Source organism: Varroa jacobsoni, unplaced genomic scaffold (genome assembly GCF_002532875.2).
Source record: "Varroa jacobsoni isolate VJ856 unplaced genomic scaffold, vjacob_1.0 contig00010, whole genome shotgun sequence".
NCBI lineage: Eukaryota > Metazoa > Arthropoda > Arachnida > Mesostigmata > Varroidae > Varroa > Varroa jacobsoni.
Window position 1 is genome coordinate 4,911 of NW_019214395.1, and position 21,383 is coordinate 26,293.

At 42.3% G+C, this 21,383-nt stretch overlaps 2 protein-coding genes across 2 annotated transcripts; one reads left to right on the forward strand and one right to left on the reverse strand.

The window, feature by feature from the left end:
• The first annotated feature begins 1,630 nt into the window (after positions 1-1,630).
• LOC111270584 (reticulon-1-A) lies at positions 1,631-3,981 on the forward strand. Its single transcript, XM_022850867.2, has one exon. It carries the CDS (start codon positions 2,442-2,444, stop codon positions 3,063-3,065), a length of 624 nt encoding a protein of 207 aa, XP_022706602.1. The 5' UTR covers positions 1,631-2,441; the 3' UTR covers positions 3,066-3,981.
• Positions 3,982-14,781: 10,800 nt separating this feature from the next.
• On the reverse strand, positions 14,782-18,737 carry LOC111270583 (uncharacterized). Its single transcript, XM_022850866.2, has 4 exons — positions 18,186-18,737; positions 16,139-16,334; positions 15,659-15,828; positions 14,782-15,059 (listed from the first exon to the last, which is right to left on the reverse strand). Exons 1-4 carry the CDS (start codon positions 18,369-18,371, stop codon positions 14,916-14,918), a joined length of 696 nt encoding a protein of 231 aa, XP_022706601.1. The 5' UTR covers positions 18,372-18,737; the 3' UTR covers positions 14,782-14,915.
• Positions 18,738-21,383: the final 2,646 nt, after the last annotated feature.

The window sequence follows — 21,383 nt, forward strand, 5'->3', positions numbered from 1 at the left end:
TCTCCGGGAACAGAAGAAGACATTCTCCTTACAAACCCTACTTTCATCTTCTGCTGTTGAATCTGGAACCGGTGGGGCAATTTTATGCCATATCGGCTTTTTGTGATCCTAAATCTGAGGAATTTTTAAGACAGTACGGCCTGGTAGCAGGTTCAGAAAGTGTCGTGCTCAAACTCTCGCCTGCAGAAGTTTAAGGAAAATGTCTTTCAAGATGACATCTTTTGCAGCAGAATATAATCAGATCGTTACATCATGGGCGCTTGATAGCTATCCCAATGTGCTCAATGTTACGTCTAAGATAGCCTCTTACCTTCCGAAACAGGTCACGTTATTCACAGTGAAAGCGTAGTATCCCAAAAAAGGGCAAGTTTTTGAGAAGTTCCTAGTGCCCGAACTACAGCACCACACATCTCCTTGCAAATTGACGTGAATTAACCGCAATTAGCGTCATAGTTTTGCATACAAGCAGAGATGGATATGTTGCCGTTAGCTCTCAACGTACCCATGAAGTATACGTTCACGTTCTGCAAAAAAAGGTTTCGTCGTAAGTACTGGATAAAGTACATCGTGTCCCCTGGATCCCGATTTGACCTTTCGCAAATTTCACGTCTAATCACCGTATTTCGAATTCGCGATCCAAGTCTTTTTTTTTTTTGTTTTTCTATGAAAAGCGCGTCTTCGTATGTTGCAAGGCCGCTTGGAGGATCCGAGAGGCTGCACGCCCTCTAATATCAGCTTTTTACAATCTTTAGCAGAACGCCACCACGGATTTATAGGTTGTTACTTCTCAAGGACATCGGCTGACCGTGAATGCAAAAGTACATACAGTTTTATGTCAAGAAATACTTCCTGCTAACACTACTGAGTGCAACGATGAACGCAGTACGTATGAATAGCATTTTAGGCCTTAGCTAAATGCGGTCTCAATAAACACACGTATAGAGGCTTTTCTCACAGCGAACAAATCGCATTAAAGCCACTCACGATCTTGCGATTGGCAATAAAAGAAGATTATATCTTGTATTTGTGAGATCATCGCTGGTTTACTGTTGGTCACAAACCGTCGCTAAGTCTCTCTAATTGCAGAGCCGACCAAAGCAAAGGCTGTCGTCAGTCTGACTCAACCATTACCCTGATGGTGTATTGTTGCTTCTGCAGATGCGATTCCTGTAACCTCCTCTGACAAACGCCAAATAATGGGCTCGATCTAGCATAGCGGCCAGCTAGAGGCTGCTTTACCAAGCTGATTAGGTGACGGCACGGTAACTCGGGGCAGGCTAGGTCTGGCTGTTTGGCCTGTTGACTGCTGACTTAGAAAAACAGGCGCCAGCCTTACTAGTCGGTCCATACATACTCGCTACAGAACATGAGGCAGTAATGTAGTCTGTACGATATCTAGGCCAGCTGGTGTCTCATCCCATCGCCCCTCTTGAGCATCACCGCGCCGATAAGCAGCCCTCGAGGCAGAGCTGTGTTACGGACACAGAATTACGAAGGGAAAAAGCCTGCTTTCTTTTTCCTTCTCCTCTGCTTTCCCGGATAGGCGCAACGGCGTCAGCAGCAAAAGCTTTCTTTCTCACTGTTTTAACGCGACGAAACCGACATCGTAGGTAATACAGCTGGTAGCTGTGTCTAGCGAACAACAGCAGCAGCATCGGCAACCACAACGCCGAATGCCAGCAAAAGAAGGCAGACCGAGCGTATAGACCCTGCCGCATAGTCGTCGTAGTGGTCGGCCGAACTGGGCAGCGAACAAACGACTGAATGGCGGCTGTCTGGCTGCTGTAGCCGCTGTGGTTGTAGTGGTGAGTGAGTGCGGCACATAGATGCGCTGCTGCTGCTGCTGCTGCTGGCGAGGAGCAGCAGCAGCAGCAGCAGCAGTAGCGGAAGCTACATCAGCAGTCAGCGAAAGAAGCTGACAACGGGCGGATAACATCACGGCCGTCGGCACAAAGTGAGGCAGCAGGACAGCGACGGTCAGAGCCTTTTTTGTACGAGACCCAATAGCAGCCGGTTGGGTCGTCCCAGGAGCCGTCAAAACTAACGGACGGCGCCACGTTTCAGCGACTAACCAGCCACCCAACCCGACGGAGCCAGACACTGACTCGACGACGTGCTTTGGCAGTACAGCCCGTGCGGACGGTACCATAGGTCGCCAAATGTGAGTGCGCTACAATCGCCGAACAATTGCAGCAGCGTGCAGCAGAGGCCCAATAGTGAATCTTGTTCATTGGAGTGGGATCGGTGGTCCATGTGTGTGTATGTGCAGGAACGGCATTAGTAACTGCAGTTCGCTCTCGGTCGTCTCTATCGGAGTCTGATTAGACCGCCAGGTAGAGAAGCGAGTAACCAACTAAGCGTGACCAATCAAACACATTTAACTTCTATTACCAGTTCCGTTAACAGTAACCGGCCCGTTGTTCATAGCTTCAAACACAGTAATGGCTCCCCGCAAGAACCAGAAGTTCGGCTCGCAGGAGCCTGAGTGCGAGTCGTGCCCATGCCAGCGCCTTATCTACTGGAGGGACCCGCAGAAGTCGGGACTTGCCCTTGGCTTAGGTTTCATCATTCTGCTTTCGATTTCAAAATTCTCACTCATCTCGGTGCTGGCCTACTCTCTACTGGCTGCTGTTTGTAGCGCGTTTGGCTTCCGCGTCTACAAGCTCGTCATGTCGAAAGTGAACAAAACAGAGGAAGCCCATCCGTTCCAAGAGCTGCTTGATACTCCTCTTCCGGAGGCGCTTTCCGACACCGACCGTGCGCGAAAATTCGGCGAATCGCTATTCTCAAATACGCTGAACTTCATCAGCAGGTTTCGATCGCTTCTGCTCATCGAGGACCTGATCGAGTCGGCCAAGCTTATCATCGTGCTTTGGTTTGTCACATACATCGGTGCTTGGTTCAACGGACTTACCCTTGTCATTTTGTCCTGGATCGGCCTCTTTACCCTGCCCAAAGTTTATCTCGAATACCAGACCGAAATCGACGAGCAGCTCGACAAAGTGTGGTCTATATTTGGCCAGGTTCGAAGCAAGATTCCCGGACAAGTCGCTAAAGAGGACTAAGTAATGCATGCCCTATTCGCACGCCGACCTTTTAATTAATCACAAACTTACTATCTACCACCACTGCAACAACGGCAACAACTAAAATTAAGAAAACCACACAATCCGCTTATTCGATTGGCCGTCATCACTGAATAAACGGATTACTTAGCCTGGTTGCTTCTTTCTCTTTTGAAGCCTAAAACTCATCAAGGATTACTCTGCATCATCCACTTGGCGAATAGTGCGTCCAAGTGGGTTTATATAAAACAAACAAACAAACAAACAAAAGACGGTACCCACGAAAAGGTGTGATCGATATAGCATGGAATATTACCTTTACATACAATATTATTAATTGTAATTTAATATCAACTGATGATGTGTAGGACACATACGAGTGTTGCGCAAGTGAAATAGGCCTGAAAGGTTGGTGCGAAATGATGGGATCGAGTGGAAGGAAAAGAAAGAGTTAATTATACAGGCTACAGCTGATGAGCGAAGGACAAACTGCTGCAGATTTTGGTATGTCAGGTGATAGGGTGGGATGAATTATCTGCACACTAATTAAGAGAAGTTGACGTGTTGGCGTGATGAAATTTTCCATAGGCGCCTTATAGCTGGCCAAGCCAGAGACAATCAGCTGGCGGTGTTTTTCGGGTCCCTACCCGTTAGTCGTAGCTGAAGGTGATTCAGGTGACTAAACCTCTTGAAGACGGTTACCTATAAAAGCGGTACACACATACAAGATTTCGACACTTAATACACTCGATAGGTGTTATTGCCTTTTGTAATTAAAATAAATTATGGTTATGACAAAGACGAAGACGATGTGATGAATAGTGACGTTGGGGAGAAGACGGGCGAAGATGGATGATGAAGCAAAAAAAAAGAAATAAACCATTTATATCTATAAAAATTACAATAAAAAAACCGAGTTACGTGTAGTCTTTTCATACGCACGCAGATTTACGGCCAGAGTCTTTTAGAAATATGACCTGATTTTCGCTAAGTGTGCCCTAGTTTTTTCAAATATGTCTAATAGTCATCTTCCTAGATGAATTATTGGTGCTCAGTATAATAGTTGTATGATTATCGACGGTACGTGTATATTTTGTGCGGTCCCACAGATGGTATTTGACCGATGTCGGAGTCCTTTTCAGTGCTGAATCGGTTTTGATAGGCGTTTCAGGCAATACGGGCAGCCGCGACAGACGTGCTAAGCTGTTGATGAGTCGCTCTTGTATGAACAACGGGTCATTTGGTTACTTGATAGTTAACATTTTGGTAGTTAAAAGAATTAGCAGCAGCAACGCCAGCGAAGTATTTTAACGGAGGCTAGCGTCTCTTCGGTCCGCCCTATTCTCAACCTGATCAGCGGTGGTCGCCTATTGCAGCGACGGCCATATTAGCATCAACGTACAGAACGAATGAACGGACACCGGCCGACTCTATAACAAGTTGTTTCGCCCACTAGCCCTACCGCCGGCCCACTATTGCTGGCTACGGCGCCGATGTCTAGCCTCTGGCAAACTCTCCTCGCGCGCCGCCTATGAGATGAATGGTTCCTTAGCCAGCTATCCCATCGCGAAGCCATAAAGTCATGACGAAACTTGTCCCGCAGAGGCTCAAGAGCGAGCCAGTCTATTTAGATCTGCATACCTGCCTGCCTGCCTGCCCTGCTGTATCTGTACTAATCGAATAGGGCAACGGGTGTCCTGGCCACTTGTGACCCTCGAAGCTTTTGCCGCATTGGGGCCTGTTGGCTTTCGCAGCTGTTGTGATATACCGTTAGAGTCACGGTTGGCTAGCTAAGTCGAAAGTTTCAAGCTTTGGCTATAGTGCAGTGGTTCGTCAAAGTTTGCGCCCTTACCAGTTGTCGCTTAGCGAGCCCCTAAGGGCAACAACGTATGCTGCTAACGATAGGAAGGCATCGTCAAAGGTCGTTTCACCAATGGCTACTTGCAGCTGGGGCGCTAAGTTCGCAGCAGCAACAATTATTGCTGCCACTGCAGTGAACTGTGACGGCAAGCGCCGGCTGTCCACCGGGTTGTCACAAGGCGCGCCTACGTTGTTCGGCGGATGTCCAACGTGTCAACCTGCGACGCGGCGTCACCTGAACAGAGCAGGCGACAATGGTGGCGGCAGTGGTTGCAGCAAAATGGTTGGAAGAAGTCGAAAAGAGCAAACGCAAATGGTACCGTTGAGCGAGGAGAAATATGACTTGCCGCCCATACTATCTGAATGGATAGAAGGAATAACGACCGTAGGGGCCGCTGATGTTGAAAGGGCTCAGTCAGCTCCGTTATCGTGCACATCAGAACTGCTGGAACTTCTAGCAAAAACGCGTTTTCAGTTTGGCCAATCGGCGGGACCAACAACACCTTGCCAGAGTGCTTGCTTCATATACAACGCATAGAGACAGTTATCCTTTATATGTTTTGGTGATGTCTGTTTGCGTTGTACACACCCATACAGGTATATACACACAGGCATTACGGCATGATAAACTGGTTGATGGTTCTACGTCTTTCAGCACCCCGGCGCGCATTTAGCACTTGGAAACCCACTCGTTATAGGTCATTCACTACCGGCTGGGAGCTACTAATGAACCGATACGTAACTTCGACGGCAGACCCTTTTTGTTTTCGTCTGCTTCGCAAGCTGCAGGCCGCGTAAAAATACATAGTGATACGCAAATAAAACAGACGAAGGCATAGGAAAAAATCTCTTTAACCTGTCATTTTAAGTAGTACACTGGAAGTTGTAGCGCAGGAACTAACTGGCCCTAAAAAAACTAACTTAACCGAGTGTTTGTTAGATAATAGCTTTTAAATGTCTGATACTTATACCGTCAGGCACTGCTTTTGGCGGCTGGTTAAATTCCAGTTAATTGAATATGGGGTTTTAGATTATGCCGGCTTTACTGATGAAACATTCGAAGAAATCAGCGCCGTGAGACCTAGTAATTCGTTTAAACAATAAACTTCCGGTAACGTATAGCCTTAATTGAAACCGATTAAGCACATATTATACCGGGCCTAGATAGAGATAGGTCTACTGGCTGCTATATGAGCGGTATCCCGTTTGAAACATTCTAGAAAAGCTGCCAGCATGAGTTAGTCTCCAATGAAGGATATGTAGTATTTCACCCAAGCATCCCTGCATCAAGAAGATTCAGTTTAAGTAGGAAAACTTGCACCAGGCAGAAACTCTATGCGGTTAGTTGTAATACTAATACCATTCCTTCGTATTTCCCAATATCCTGTTTGAAATTAACTGTGCATCTTGTAACGTATTAGTAATTCAGGCGTATACCTATTCGAGACGCTTAAGTGCAGCACATCACTTATTTCATTAGAGAACTAGGAAGAAATAGGATTAACTATGAACAAACACCCACTTTCTTCCCATTTGATCATCATACCTTCGACGCAAACTTGTCGTAATAAAAATTGCGTCTTAAGAGATGTATTTCGACCCCGGAAGCTACCGATCGCAAAATCTTCATTAGCGTTTTTTAAGAGCATTGTGAACTCTTCAGATAATGAAATGAACTCGTTGCTTTCATAAAAATAATTTTCAGCTGTTGGCAATGTTAGCGACTACTGTCTACTACAGTAACCCCAATTACTCGAGAGCTACCTTCAACCGCTCTGTCTTTATAGCCTTGTAGCACCTGGGCCGGTTCTGGACGGCATTCGTGCATCGAAGTTGGGCGGGTTGGTATGGTAAGACCCACAGGGCGCTTTGCTCATATGCGTAAACCTATTAAAAAGCTGATTTCGTTGCAGAGTTTCACATTTGTTGGCCACACGAGACTGGACTAAGATATTTGAAAACGATGAAACGCCAACTGTAAGCCCAGGCCTTAACTCAAATACTTAAATAGCTTTTCCAATCGAGCTGCTCTTGAAGTGAGCCTGTACGCAGCTAGACTGCGAATTACACAAGGAGCTATATAGAGCAGTATTCGCTTTCGACAATTTATATAAAAGTTATACCAGTTTTATATATATATCTAACGTGCTAAAAAGCAACAAGGTGAAAGTAGCACAACCCCTTGATGTATTCGATGCGTCCCTTAGAACGGCCACGTTATGTTTCACGGTTGTTTTTCTTTATAATCATTAACAAAAAACAGATATTAAACACAATGCAGACGTTTTCTGGGAAATATTCCTTCTACTAGCAAAATTTCGCGCAAGTATTGCGGACAACTCATGAGCCTGATGTCTTATTGGCTTATCTAAAACCGAGGCCATTCTGGCAGTAACTAAGCATAGTTTATAACTAATCAAACTTAGATTGGCCTTCCAAGTTCTTCGCCGAGACTTATTTCGTCTGTGTGTGACGGGCGTAAACGTAAGATGCCAAGCAAGACGTATGTATGAAACACGCTAATCAGGGTGCCATCCAGAGATTGCCATTTTTTGGCTCACTTAAAGTTATTAAATCACTTCCGCGAGAGTTTTTACTTCTGGATTTGTTTTCTAAATACGAATCTGCTAGCAAGGCAGATCCGACAAATTCTGAACGACATTTAAAGGTAAGTATCAGGTTGGCGGATCACTCTCGTCCACAGCCAACCTTACCAATTAAATTAACATCATATTATTTTTACATTGTGTTTTTTCTAGACGTTCTACACATCCAAACAGTGGGAATAATTTCATAAGCATGCTTATTGTCGTCCTGTTTCCCGTTTTCATTTTAGGTCCAACCCTCTCAAGCGACCGTATCGCACTTGCTAGTAAAAATAGTTTCCAATAGTTTCTAATAGTTTTCAAAAAGTCAGTGGCTTTCCAAGATTTCGCTGTACAGAGTTGATCCTTGGGCATCTAGGCGTGGGCCAGCTGGGTTCTAGCTAAACGGGCAGATGCGAACTGTTCTAGCAAAACACGTCAGCTGCCGAATGTCACATTAATCAGCCCCTCAGATACTGGGATTTCTTTCAGCAATTAAGAAAGAAAAAATACAAGTTACTCCAACTGACTAGTAGCTAATTGTCGGCCCGCAGAAACTGTGAGAATAGAATTTGACGAAGTTAAGCCATTGCCTTGACGAGAAAATCCTGACAGCGTCAACAGGGGCTGTTGTGAGTCACAAATTAATCGATCGAGCAGCAATTTACTAGGAGCGAAAAATGGAGGCTTGACAACAGTGACAATTACCATTAGCGTTTGTATGGTGGACAGTATCAAACGCTCGTCGCGTCTCAACGGAGTTAGAGGACTGATAACACTCACGTTGAACATAAACGGAAACTAGAATATCTACCGGCCTATAGCAAAGCCGTGTCCGTCCTGCTGTTATCGCTTCGACCGATCAAATGCGGTTAACCAACGCGACTCGTAGCGATTTTGCGGTGATCGCAAATACAATGGGAACACAACGGTAATAGGGAGTCGCAAACTGAGCCGTTTCAGCATAAATATTTTATGCTGCCAATCATAAACAGCGAGTTGGACAACAGCAAAACAACGTAACCCCCATGGCAGTGGATCGTCGTAGTTTTACGTAGTTGTAATGGCGTACGTTTTTTTATTTCTGGTCTGGTGGCAGTGACTCACCCTCGTCGACTAAAAATACGTGGGTATATAAAGATATGTATTTCGGTAACGTTCGGGAGTGGCAGCCACACTCAACAGTCGAATTCAACGAATTGCTATGAATAGCGTTGTGAGTGCCGTTTGTCCAGCTGGGCCTAATCATCGACAGTGTCAGTTGTGTGGATAGCCCAACGGCGGAAGGCTTCAGCCACTGCTGGAAGCGCTGTAAAACTTGTTTGCCTTGTTTAATTAAGGTAACCTTAGGCTACGTAATTGTTTACTTCGCACGAATATGAACTAGTAAGCATACGGGAATTTTGCCGGAATACTTACAAACAAAGCCTTCTCGAAGCTGTTCACGTGACAAGTTTGTCCTCTAACGTAACCACACGTTAGAATATTGCGAAAGTATGTGCGTCAGAGTGATAATGGAGGCTGTTATATGGATCGCGTCACGTACCATTTTCCGGATTTTGTAGTTTCTTCCAGCTGTATTTAAGCCATTGCTATTTTCCTCCTTCCTTTTTGCTTATTGCTCCTTCTTTTTGGCGACATCAAAGCACCCTAGGGGACGCTGATCAGCTCATGTACAAATGTAGACGTCTTTCGCGAATTGTCTTATTGCACACGCATGTACGCCAGGATTCCCTAGACCAAATATTTAGGCACCAGGACCAGTTGTTTGCGCATAGACCCGCCGCAAACAGAGAACAAGTTAAGTTGTTGTCATTACGGTATGCTTTAGATTTTAAATATTAGATGTATGATTTCAGCGGCGCTAGCGTTTTTTTTTGCTCGAAGCAAATGGTTTTGCGTGAGCGAGACTACGGCCATCCTACGCGAAGCATACGTTGAGTTCTTCATTAGCTCCGATGGGCTCATCACTACTGGGCGTTTTTAAGCTGGAGCGGCGTATCAACTGGCGCACACTTAGTCTCCGGCGTAAGCAAAGAAAAACTGAATTTTGTCACCGATATTGAATTCGGAAATTGGAAAACGCGATAGAAGATAGTCCGCAGTCGATTCCCGTCGTGTACGGCCGCCCGGAATAGTAAAACAGCGTCTATAGCAAATCACGACCGCTTACCAGTACGAGTGCTGCATTCGCTTTCGCAGCCAGCGGCACCGCCCAATACGCTCTAAAGGCGAGATGCTGCACGAGATCTTCTGTTTGGGAAGAGGATTCTTCCCGTCGCTCGTCCATGTCGTTTGCCAGTTGCCTCATTTCGTAACATGGATCCGCTAACCAGTTGCCTAATAGTATCGCATTGGCAATTTATATAGGCTATGAGACTACTAGTGGTGCAGTTCGGTGTAAGCGGATCTGGAATGCGTACATTTCAAGTTTATGGTAAACAGTATCTCATGGCTTCTGATGATGTTCGCTCCTATTAAGGCTCTAAGTAATGACACGCAGTAACAGGGCTAGTTACATATAGCATTGAATAGTTATTGACAGAAGTACGAAGTAGCCGAAGCATCTCTCTGGACAGCTCAGGAGTCTTTGTTTCACAGCAGTAAAAAGCCGATTTACTTACGCAACACATTTGTAACAGATATTTTAGCACCATTTATAGGCATGCTACAGGCTGCTCTGATACGAGTAAATGAAACCATTTAAAAGACTACAGTAGTTATAACTGCTGGATTTTAGATAAATACTAACGAAATCGGATAACAACATAGTAGCCTTAGGGTACTTGTGACACGTTGCATAAATTTTTTTTTTAATCTAAATGTAAACTATCGGCATATGCATTTTTAGTAATGACGGCTTTTGGTTTAAATTTCAAGTAAAAAGAGACTTTCCGTCTTTTCTTGCTTTTTTTTTTTTGATGGAAACGCTTTGCATTGTATCATCCTGTTGCCAGGATTGCCTTTGTAAATACAGAGAGCGTCGGGGATAGTTATACTAAGCAGATTTGTTTGAACAAAACTGCTATATGCTACGATCGGCTGGAAGTTCTCAGCGTCTGTTTCTTTTTCTCGTTGTAGTCATAGTCCCTCTTTCTGCTTCTGCTCCGTTGCGTTCCCCTTCTTCCGATAACATGGATTACCCGGAAGCTCCGCAAGTCGTTGGGATGGACAAGTGTTCCGGACCGGAGAGACGCACTAACGGCTTCGGCGCGATCGGTAACGGTTCGACCCCGGGGGCGGTTTATGCTCCTGCTACTGATGTTGGTAGTAGATGAGATCGACACAACTGCCGTTAGTTACCTGAGTTGTTGACTGGGTCGTGGGATAGATTTGGCCGAACTAATAGAAGAAATAAGACCATCACCACTAGCGTTACCATCACCAGTGCGTTTAGTCAGCGAAAATAGCCAACACAACGAGCTGAAGTGTTTCCAGCTGTGATCGGTCTGCCTTCGTCGTTCAAGAGGATGGCTTTAACGACGCGCTGTCGGTTGTTGGCTCGACACAAGAGCAGGTGTTGATAGACACTTGCGTAATCTGCATAAGGTTAATGTTGGTTATATCCTTGATGCACTTACAGTACGACACTAGGGGGCAGCAGCAATCCAACTCTTTAGATATGAAAAATATTTATCTTAATTGAACTTTTATTTTGTGTCGTTTCGTATTGTTTTCGATTAAATTTGCGCGAAGTAGGTGCTTCAGTGATTTGAATAAATAATATATAGAGTCGCGCGCATTCCTATGAAAAATGTTCAGCAAATACGGACGGGAATTGAAAATTTAATCGTAATGTATGAAGCTGCAGTCTGTAGTCAAAGTCTATACAAGTACAATTCTAGGTTCCTGCAACGTCTGGAATAAATATCTTGTACGAGCAGTTAGATATAAACTCATACGAACACCACGCCTCGAAGAAGTTATACAGGGGTCCTAAAATGTGCCTTAGCCACCTTTCTAGTGATTGATAAAATCTTGACTTTCTGAATCCTACAATCCGCACATAACCATGTCATTATTTAGGCAGTTAACAGCTTTCCTCTAACTAAATTAATCTACCAGCGTGACTGTTTATTTACAGGGCCCAGTTATAAATGAAGCTCATCTCTTAGTTCTGTATTTCGTCAAGGTTTGCTTGAATTATTCCAGCAGATCGTACGAATCTTTTGAAAGACATGCGAGCGACTACGTTGCTGGGAATTCTAAGAACGCAGCAAGGACTTAGGCCAATCCAGTTATAGACTCGCGTGTTGTGTTGCATGCGCAACGGCTTTTTTAGGTGATCTTTATAGGATTGAAGGCTGAAATTTAAAATACAGTAAAATTCAAAGCAAGAAGATGGCGGCTTCGGTGGCACTAACCGAAAAACGGGTCCTATGTTAGCACGAATTTTGTTTACCCGCTTTCAAACAGAAGGCAAAGACCATCTGACCCTTTTGCCAAACCTCTAGATTGATGCCTAGGTATAACGTGTTCGCTATCTTATTCATGTCTTCATTCCTATTTTTGCCCATTTTGACTTTGTCTTTTTGGTTACTGTATTCTTCTTCTTCTTACCTGGTGACATACAAAGCTACGCGGTGCAATTCGGCACGGTGATGACGTCATTCAGAAAAAAACATTTCTGTTTGGTCGCCCCACATGTACGAGCGTATTTTTAGCGGTTGAATGACCGATTCATCTATCTCGCCCTATGTCTCCTGCTCTAGAGATAACGGCGAGTAAAAATCCTATTCCAACTTCAAGCGGTGACAACGTCGGATGCTCCAGCCTGTGGCTGTCTGAGTCTAAAAGCTTTCGAGCCTTGGCGCGACCTGCAAGAAACCGGGAGTTAAGTCCTGAGAAAGAAAGTGTGGGGAAGACGGAAAATAAGGTAGGAACAGCACACGACATCTACAAATAGAAATTCAGCCATGATATTTTTGGACGGGAATGAAGCCTTGCGGAATCGCGTGTGAAGAAGGCCGTTCTCAGGTAGGCTAAATAAAGCAATAGCGTAGACTGCCTGCTTAAATTCTATAAACAGCATAAAGATAACCGTCACATCTTGCAGAAAAAGCCATGCAGAACTGCATCTACAACTTGCATAACTTAGCAGATATTATAGCGTAGTCTCTTCATAGAGCAAAAAAAGCGCATAAAGATCCTGCTACAGTTCGGCCAGTGTTTAACTATTACTATGTCGTTTGTCAAAGAGAGTATAACTAGTTACAATCTCACAACTATGTCTTCAGTTAGTATTATTATTATTAAGATCACACCGGAGCAGCCATTGTTTGATTTGCAAAGGCGGCTAGAGGAAACTGTAGGCACCGTGACAATCTCCAGAACGCGGAGTCCAATCGGACGCCGATCAACTAAAAGCAAGACCTTCAAACGTATGGAAACACTCCTAGGTTTGTTTAGGTTCCAGTGATCGCTTAGTGGGTAATGTTATTCCTACTAACTAACCTTAATATCTAAATCTTAATGGAATTCCGATAAAATACCTAACGGCTATATCGGGCGCAAGACTCGAAACATAGAGGCTAGAGTTCCAGCGTGAAAGGTAAGTCTAGCTAGATGTGGATTATTGGGCTTTTGTCCTCACTTGGTTTTAATACCTACAGCCCAAATCTATAATTAGAAGAAGGATTTGCAAATACGTATAGTTAATCTGCTTCGTTTTCAAAGTATTCCTTGATCAATTCTCATTTGATCTATTCAACTCAGTAGTCGCTAACTAAAAACGGATCTAATATTCGGAATTTCAACGACGGCTTTTCCAAGCATTGTATAAGTGACTCAGCCAAGGAAACTATCTAGTAATAGCGAATCGTTCAGAGCATAGTAATATGGGCATTTTTAATAATGTGTCTTTATGTACCTGGTAGTCAAGTTACGGTGTTGAGGACGCATGCGGCATGCCACTACATTCTTAAATTAGCTCTAGGGCAGTACAATAAAAGAGCCTTAAATACAACTGAGATATTAAGGAACGTCACCTTCGGTCCTCACCGGTGCCACTCGATCGCATACTCTTCAAAAAAGGGAATATAGCATTTTTTACAGTAGACCTGTTGAGGCATTAATTTATAGGGACATTTTAGGTATTGTTTTCACTATTCCACAGCATTTCATAGCTACAATATATAGTAGAAATAACGGTCCTTCGAACCGCGACGTCAAACAGAAGGACGAAAAAAATCTATTGCCACTCAATAAATTGTATAACTGAAGGGCTTATCGGCGTTATTTAGATGCGGCTGGCCTTATTCTTACATGCGTAGCTCGTCCAAGCCAACGACAATGACATATAGAAACCTATAGTATTTATACATAGCGATCGCGGTAAAAATAGAACGATATCACCGCTCGCTTTCCGTCTATCCCAGGGAAGACAATGTCAGTTAATCTCCAGTGAGTATGCAGTAAAACAAACGATGCTGGATACCGCATCAACCGTAACAACACATAGGCCAAAGCAATGGCCACTGTTTACTCTGGTGACAAGTATTAAAGGTGAAGGGTTACTGTCGCTTTCCGACCGATGGCTAAATTTCCGCGTGTCAATACAATAATAGATGATTGGTATGTATATAAAGCTTAACTAACTTTAACGTTATATTATTATTACGTTACGAGTATCTACCTGATATATTTGCTTGATTGTGACGGCAGTGAAACCGCAGTGATCGTAAAGAACGCTTACGCTAAGTGTGCTTCTATTAATTGGAAGCTGCTATCAAGTAGTCACTCTAGACCGTCGTCACAAGTTTTGTGCCGTGAAATACTAGTTTCCTTTTCATGATAATGCGCGTGGAACACGAGTTTAAATCAGAACACCTATTATCGATAGTCTCATGCCTTTATGGCTATTCCAGTACGTACTAAATATATTGTACGAAAAATTATCTCCCGAAACATTTTATAGGCTGTTTAAATACAGAAGAAAAAAAATAATTGAAACTGACAGGTTTGGTTTAGTAAGAGAGCTTTCATTGTTTGGTATTCAGTTATTTCTATATTATATTATGACGCTAGTCGTAACGTGGAAACACAGATTTTTTTGGAAAAAGGATGCACGGGTGGGCATGAAACTGGAACGGTGCCTTTGACGCTTGTGCTATTGGAGGTTGACAAGCCTTACCCTGACCATCGCGGCTTCATGCGTTTTTTCATCAATGAACGGAAAATATTTGAAAGGAAGGTGATACCGCACGTACATCATGCATTGAATATTCGTATTCTGACAATCGACTAGCACTAAGTGAGTAAAATGAGACTGATATGGTAAACAATACGCCAATGCCTCGACTTTTGCATTAATATTTTATTAATCACCTAACTAACAGGTGAAATTGGGCCAACACAAACAAGTCGCATCGTCCTGAAATCGGAACGCGGAACTTCACCGAGCAAGCTATATCCCGAAAGGATTGCTATAAAGATAGTCCTGAACGGCTTTCGTCATGTATTTTGAAATCACTGATGTAAGCGTCCTTTTAGGTATGTTTTTAAGTAAATTGTTTATCGTATCACTGTTGATTCTGCTGTTTTCTTTCACCTGAAAACAACGATCAATGTTATCTGTTAATAACAGAGCTACATATCATTTGCCAAATGCGAGACAATAGATAATCAGGTCAACTTATCTATACTTTTTTTTAATGTTTAACAAGTTAAGTAGTTGAAGTGTTCGTTACTTTACTGTTAGTTTGTTGTTTGGCAGTAGAGGCTCGTTAGCAGCAAACGGGTTACTTGAAAGGTCAGGTTAGTCTGAATTTACCAAAACGTATGAACGCTACTTCTCTGTAGATCTGATGATCAGGTAACTGATCAGTGTTCGTTTCCACTGAACATTGAATTGTGCGTATGATATGCACGTACGTACGTACGTACGTACGTACGTACTGGGCAGTCTTGCGAGGAACTTTTGCTTTGTACTTGATTTGAAACAATTGCTTTGGTACAAAGTTAAAATCACAGAGACTCGAATGATTTCGTTTGACAGTCTTATTCGTTCACTCAGCCATTGTGGGTACTGTGTGTGTTTTCAAGTACTATAAACAATGCATTGCGCGTCCCTTAGTCTTCTCTACAATGCACAGCCGTAAGTGTTACAGTTGCCTAACTAACTGTCCACTCAAAATCATTTTGATTTACCTCAACTTTGATATGATCCATCCGAAGGATATTGATCGCGTCCACAATAATTTTCGTATCTCTACGCGGCAACGTGGCTATTGCTTCTGCCTCGAAGTACGACAAGGTTACAGAAAAGGTTCCAGTTGATCCAGGCTTCTCTTTTAGAATAATTTCAGGATCTCGCATACCTTCAACACAGCGTGCAGTTAGCATTTAGATGACTCGAAACAGCAGACAGTGAGCAACGTAGGCCGCGAAAGTATAGAAAGAAAACAAAAGCACAGTGGACAGAGAAAAGGATTTTGACACTGATCGATTCTATTTCACATATGGTGTATGCTCGAGTCATTTAATAGATTTGTTCAAGCTAGAGAACAGATACGTCAATAGTTTAGGAACAGAGCTGTCGTTCGTGATGTTTAGGTAGGGTCGAGGCAGCAGTCATAGAGCATTCTGATCAAAAGGTAATCAGACCACTTATCGTTGTTACACTCATACCAAAACTTAGATTCACTTTAATGTCGTTCTCGTCGCACGTGATGGTTGAGTCTTCATTGACGAAGAAATTTTGTGTATTTTTCAATTCAATTTCACGAATTTTGAACATCGGAATCGAGATGGTCAGGTTTCTGAGCGTGATGCTATTCGATCCACCTCTGCTCGGGTCTGTCGCTTGAAACCCAGCTATCAGAAGCTGTGAGAACAAATAGCAAAATTCATAAATATCATAATGATGTGTAATACCTTCTATGCGATATATTATATTGCGCTTGTGTACTAATCCACGGTAAGTTTTAGATTTACATTTGGTTTTATTTAACATCAAATAAGGCACTATATGAAGGCCAGCGATACGAATCGTCCACTAATGCCTGGCAGGCCTCTAAAAAATGTGTCGCATAGCTTTTTCAACTGGAATAACTGACAATTTTAAGTTATGTGCAAAATACGTATAGAATGGATCCACGAACGTAACGTGGTAGTAATCAGCTGCCGAAATGATACCTAGCCATATCACTAATGGCATCGACTGTGCATCGACGATTTAGTCCACAGCATTGGGTTTATAGGTGTGCCAAAAGACGAACGATGTTTCGAACGAATGGTTATCTTCATAGGTGGGCTCTATTGAAATATGATTTACCCAGGAGCTAACGCTAACAGATGTGATGAATAGCCTCTGATAGCTATATAACCCTATATACTGTCTAGCTTTCAGAACTATCAGTGTAAATATTACCTAAACTTCGACGCGCTAAATTGGAGCTCCATAAATCGTACTATTTATTAATTATAGATAATGAACGATTTTAGATACAATAAAATTAAATACAATAAAATATTCAAAAGGACCGGTTCAAATAGCCAGTGTTCAACACACTAGGGAAGCGAGCTCTATTTATTTAATACCTGTCGCTCTATTTAGGTTTACGCATCACTGAACTGTTCTTCCTGAGAAAAAGGGAACCTGACTTGGGTGATGATCAATCACATAATAACTACGAAGGTATTCATTCATCTTATTTCATCAGAGAAGATTTCATTAATCAGAGAAGGGTGACATAAACTGTTTTAAGATCTACTTGTCGCTAGTTGCATTTAACCCATACTCGAAGCAGGCACTTTCAAATAAACATAAATATAAAAGTTCATAAAAGGAAAGCCTTGCGTAACGGCTATCAGAAGCCAATTTCGCTATTGCTTTTAATATTGAGGATTTCAGAACGGTGTGCAACGGTGCTTAGTAACTTCCGAAGGGACCGTTGGTCGGGTATTCATTGATACAGTTGTCACAAACGACGCACAGCTTAAAAAACGAAGGCAAAGAATTGCTATCGGTACTTAACGATCTCCATCAAACTCACCACGCGAACGGTAACAGCATTAGTTGTACATCAACGACTTCGGTAAAGGCCTAAAAACGTTTCTTCGAAAAGTAGCATTTTTTCGTATGTCAGTTAAACTAGCCATGTTGAACGCCGGCCTTCCATTTTACTTAATAAGCTATCGCCATGTATTTTGATGTTTTCGTTTGTTAAATTGTCAGTGGATCACTATAATCGGCTAGCAGTTTGCATTTTCTGAGATTTTAGAGTACTAGTAGACCAGCAGTACACAAACATACGAAGTGTTTTCTTCTGTGGCACTGAAGTACCCGGGTTTGACACACTAGCTGACTAAACTAAATCCGATGAGATTTGCCATGTCTCTCATAGGCTATTTTCGACACCGTTCCACAGATCAAACTTTCGTATGATAACTATAGTAATACATTTTATTACTCGGCCTGTCATAGGACACTGCAAAACCTTTTGGGTATAGATTATTTGTGTAACACGTTACAAACGCGGTTGTTAAATGTTACTGCACTTCGGATAACGGAGCTTTTTTAAGGCCCTTACGAACAACATTCGATTCACATTTTAAAACCCACGTTCGGCTTTTAAGAATAAAGTTTCTGTTACACTGCCAAATGAGGACCGTATAGGACAGAGTAACTATGTGGTGTTTTTTTTTAATGTGCTTAACTGCGTGCTTAGGATACCTGGGCGAAGTCTTTGCTGCTAGTTTGACAGAAGGCCACGGCAGGCCGATCCTCTGACAAAGCTCCACCCTTCACTAGGACAGACATAGCCGCCCATAATCCCACGATGTAATACAACAAACACATCCATGCAGCATAGCTCTCTCGTTTTCCACATTTGATCAGTTCGGCATTTGATGACGGCATATTTTATGTCGACTTCAGAGGTATAGATCTATTATGCTTGAAACTAGCAGACAAATCTATGATAAACGATGCTGTTTTGGTAAAGCCGAATAAGGGAATCTTCGAATAATGGCCAAATCATCCCAGAGTGCATATACGTAAAATACGCTATTGTCGAAGAACTGAACGATCCTTTCCAGCCAGAGTAATGGTTCGACAAACGTTATTTACGCCCTCGAAACATGAGCACCGGTAGCACTGAATCAATACTGCATTTGTTTAACATTGACTAGGCTTATATTCGTTACCAGCTGCGCGCACTCATAGGAATAATTCGAACTAATCTTTGATCAGAAGCCGCGTTTTTATGTATTCGGACAAAAGTCGATCAATACTATGAACCATAATTGCATTGACCTTTAACTGCGTCTTTAGCAAATTGGTAAAAGGTAAATTTTCCCTCGTGTAGATTTGCATAATCCAAATAGTTATGTCACTGTTAGTTTTTCTTTTTTAGATAGAACAAGTTATTGTAATAGCTTGTTGATAGTGGCTCACCGTCCCTGTTAAGTGTTCGTATGCATTACCCTGTTACTAAAACTGTTTTCTTTTTTTTTCTCTATAATATGTACATGTGAGCCACGCCTACTATATACGCAGGGCGTTTGCTGATCATTTTCATTCGCCTGAATGTTGTTGACCTGTCGAAGGATTCATATGCTTTCGAGCTCTATTTTCCAGACGACTGGATTTTGAACGATTGCAATTAGCTACAAAACAGCGCGAATTTTCTCAGTTTACACGACTCACGTTTGGTTAATTAGAGAAATGTTCTGTAATAGCTTTTTTGACTTTACCAATTAGTGGCTTTAGGAGAGAAGCACCGGGGCAAAGTTTACCGAACCGCCGAGTCAACACCCTGTGTCCAACAATGATATTTCTAATTAAGACAGCTATGGCTCGACTGACAATTTTAGTAAATTTATAGCCTACTAATTATTATGAGGGATTGATGAAGAAAAGAGGTTGGCGTACTAAAATTTCATCATTTGTCAGGAGTAATGCGGCGACAGCAAGCTGGAAATTACAGTCAGTAAGTCCACCTTTCTCACTGGTTAGAGTCTTGCATCATAAAACTGCTACCGCGAGCTACTATTAATTGTACCAATGCTAACTGAGAAATCGTTTGAGGTCAAGTGAGGCACTGGCAAATGCGCTTTCGAAAAGGACACACCACATAAATTAACGAACACTTATGATTTTTCTTTACCTTAGCCATATTGGCTCACTGCTAAATCTTTCATGCACTCGCCAACTAAACTTGTACCACGCTATTGTTGAACAATGGATTCTGGCTTTTTTTGTTCTTGAGTGTGCATATCCTTCTATTCGCGGATGTGCCAAGGAGACGCTAGTTGGCACGACGAATCCGCGTTTAAATGCTGATATCTTTTTTTCAATAAGACTATTACAGTGGGTAGATATTCATATGGAGAAGGGCAAATGTGCACTGACTGCATTAGAACATCTAGAATTCGACTAGTCTAGGCAATAGAACGGTGTTTCTAATTGTAGTATTATGATAATTTTACATTGACTGCGATGACTCTGACATACGTCTGTACGATCTTAAGCTATTGTAATTTTCAAGTTTGCCTCTTTCTAATAGTGTTCAAGTTTTATCGTACTTTATCTTACCCACATGCCCCGGATCATATCTAACGCGTTTTTGAAGGTTCTGGCTAGCGATGCAATGATATTGACATGTTATTTTTATTAAGACCTTAATACAGTATTCTGTAAATGGTTGGACTAGCTGTTATGATCTTTGTAAAAAAAATGGCTCTTATTTATCAGCGTACTTTCATGTAGATGCGAAAGGATAATTGTAAGATATTTCAATAAATTATCGAAATTTGATCATAAGATTAGGCCACAATCAATTAGCTCTATATGCATGTGTTTTTCTTTAAATTTCTCAAGAGCATAAGGTGGTTCAGAGCTAGGCCGAGTAAATACGGTAATTGGCGCATAAAAACAAATAATATTTATGTTAATTTGTCTCGATTAGTTAGAACTCTTAGGTATTGAGCTTTTCAGAATACAAGTCGGCCTCAATGTGAACTAAGTAGGCCTGGAGTTACAAGTTGGAAAGCAAGCTTCTACTTTCCTTCTGGCTTTTTACCTTGGGTAGTTCGCACAGCTTACTAAGCATATCGGCGATGTACAGCTTCAAATCAGTCTCAAGAGTGCACAGAACTAGGTGGCGACCAGAGTGGCACACTGCGCAATGTTTGTTGGCAATAGAATTTGACAAATGCATCAAGTATCGATTGAAATTTATTATAAAACTAGAGTCCAGCGTATGGACATAAAGAATCTACCTGTACCATCTGCTGAGGTGTCTTTTGGATTCGATATACAAAATATTAGCAGCTTAATACGTTTTTATATTTGAATGCTGATCTTCCATTACGTGTCACCCTCTGTATGGAAATGATCGCAACAAAACGAGAAGTTTAACACAGCAAATACGCAATGGTAGCGTTTCCATCATGATCAGGTTTTTGAGTGAAAAATATCATTTACTTGCGTAGAACAAGCAAAAGAGTTTTACTCGTAGGTAATGTATGCAATATTAATTCATATGCTAAAACCCCTGGTTGTATTTCTTGTCTATATTAGATAATTTAATAATAGAGATCGGTTGACTCAAAGGTCATTGCAAACAGGTCACCTCAGCGTTAGAGACTCGAACGTTTATGATCCACCATGAAAAGGCGAACGCAATAGAAGCAGTCAAATACGTTGTAAAGAAAGCGTACATTATTTGGGGTTCTCATGAGGTCTCATTATGAATCCTATGGGAACTAAATTAATATGAATAATAAATAGAGTTAGTGCAAAAGTTGCTTAGTTGAAGGTCTATTACTGGAACTAGAGATGCTCTTACATGCACACTTTGGCGTGAGTCCTAAATAGTGCAATTAAAATAGTAGGGGATGCTTTAAATAATTTGCTTGCATTTCGAAC

Coding starts and splice junctions, on each gene's coding strand:
- LOC111270584 (XM_022850867.2), top strand. CDS start 2,442: ATGGCTCCCCGCAAGAACCAGAAGTTCGGCTCGCAGGAGCCTGAGTGC.
- LOC111270583 (XM_022850866.2), bottom strand. CDS start 18,371: ATGCCGTCATCAAATGCCGAACTGATCAAATGTGGAAAACGAGAGAGC. Junction 16,335..18,185: donor GCAGCAAAGACTTCGCCCAG/GTATCCTAAGCA, acceptor TTGTTCTCACAG/CTTCTGATAGCTGGGTTTCA. Junction 15,060..15,658: donor TGGATCATATCAAAGTTGAG/GTAAATCAAAAT, acceptor CGTTGTTTTCAG/GTGAAAGAAAACAGCAGAAT.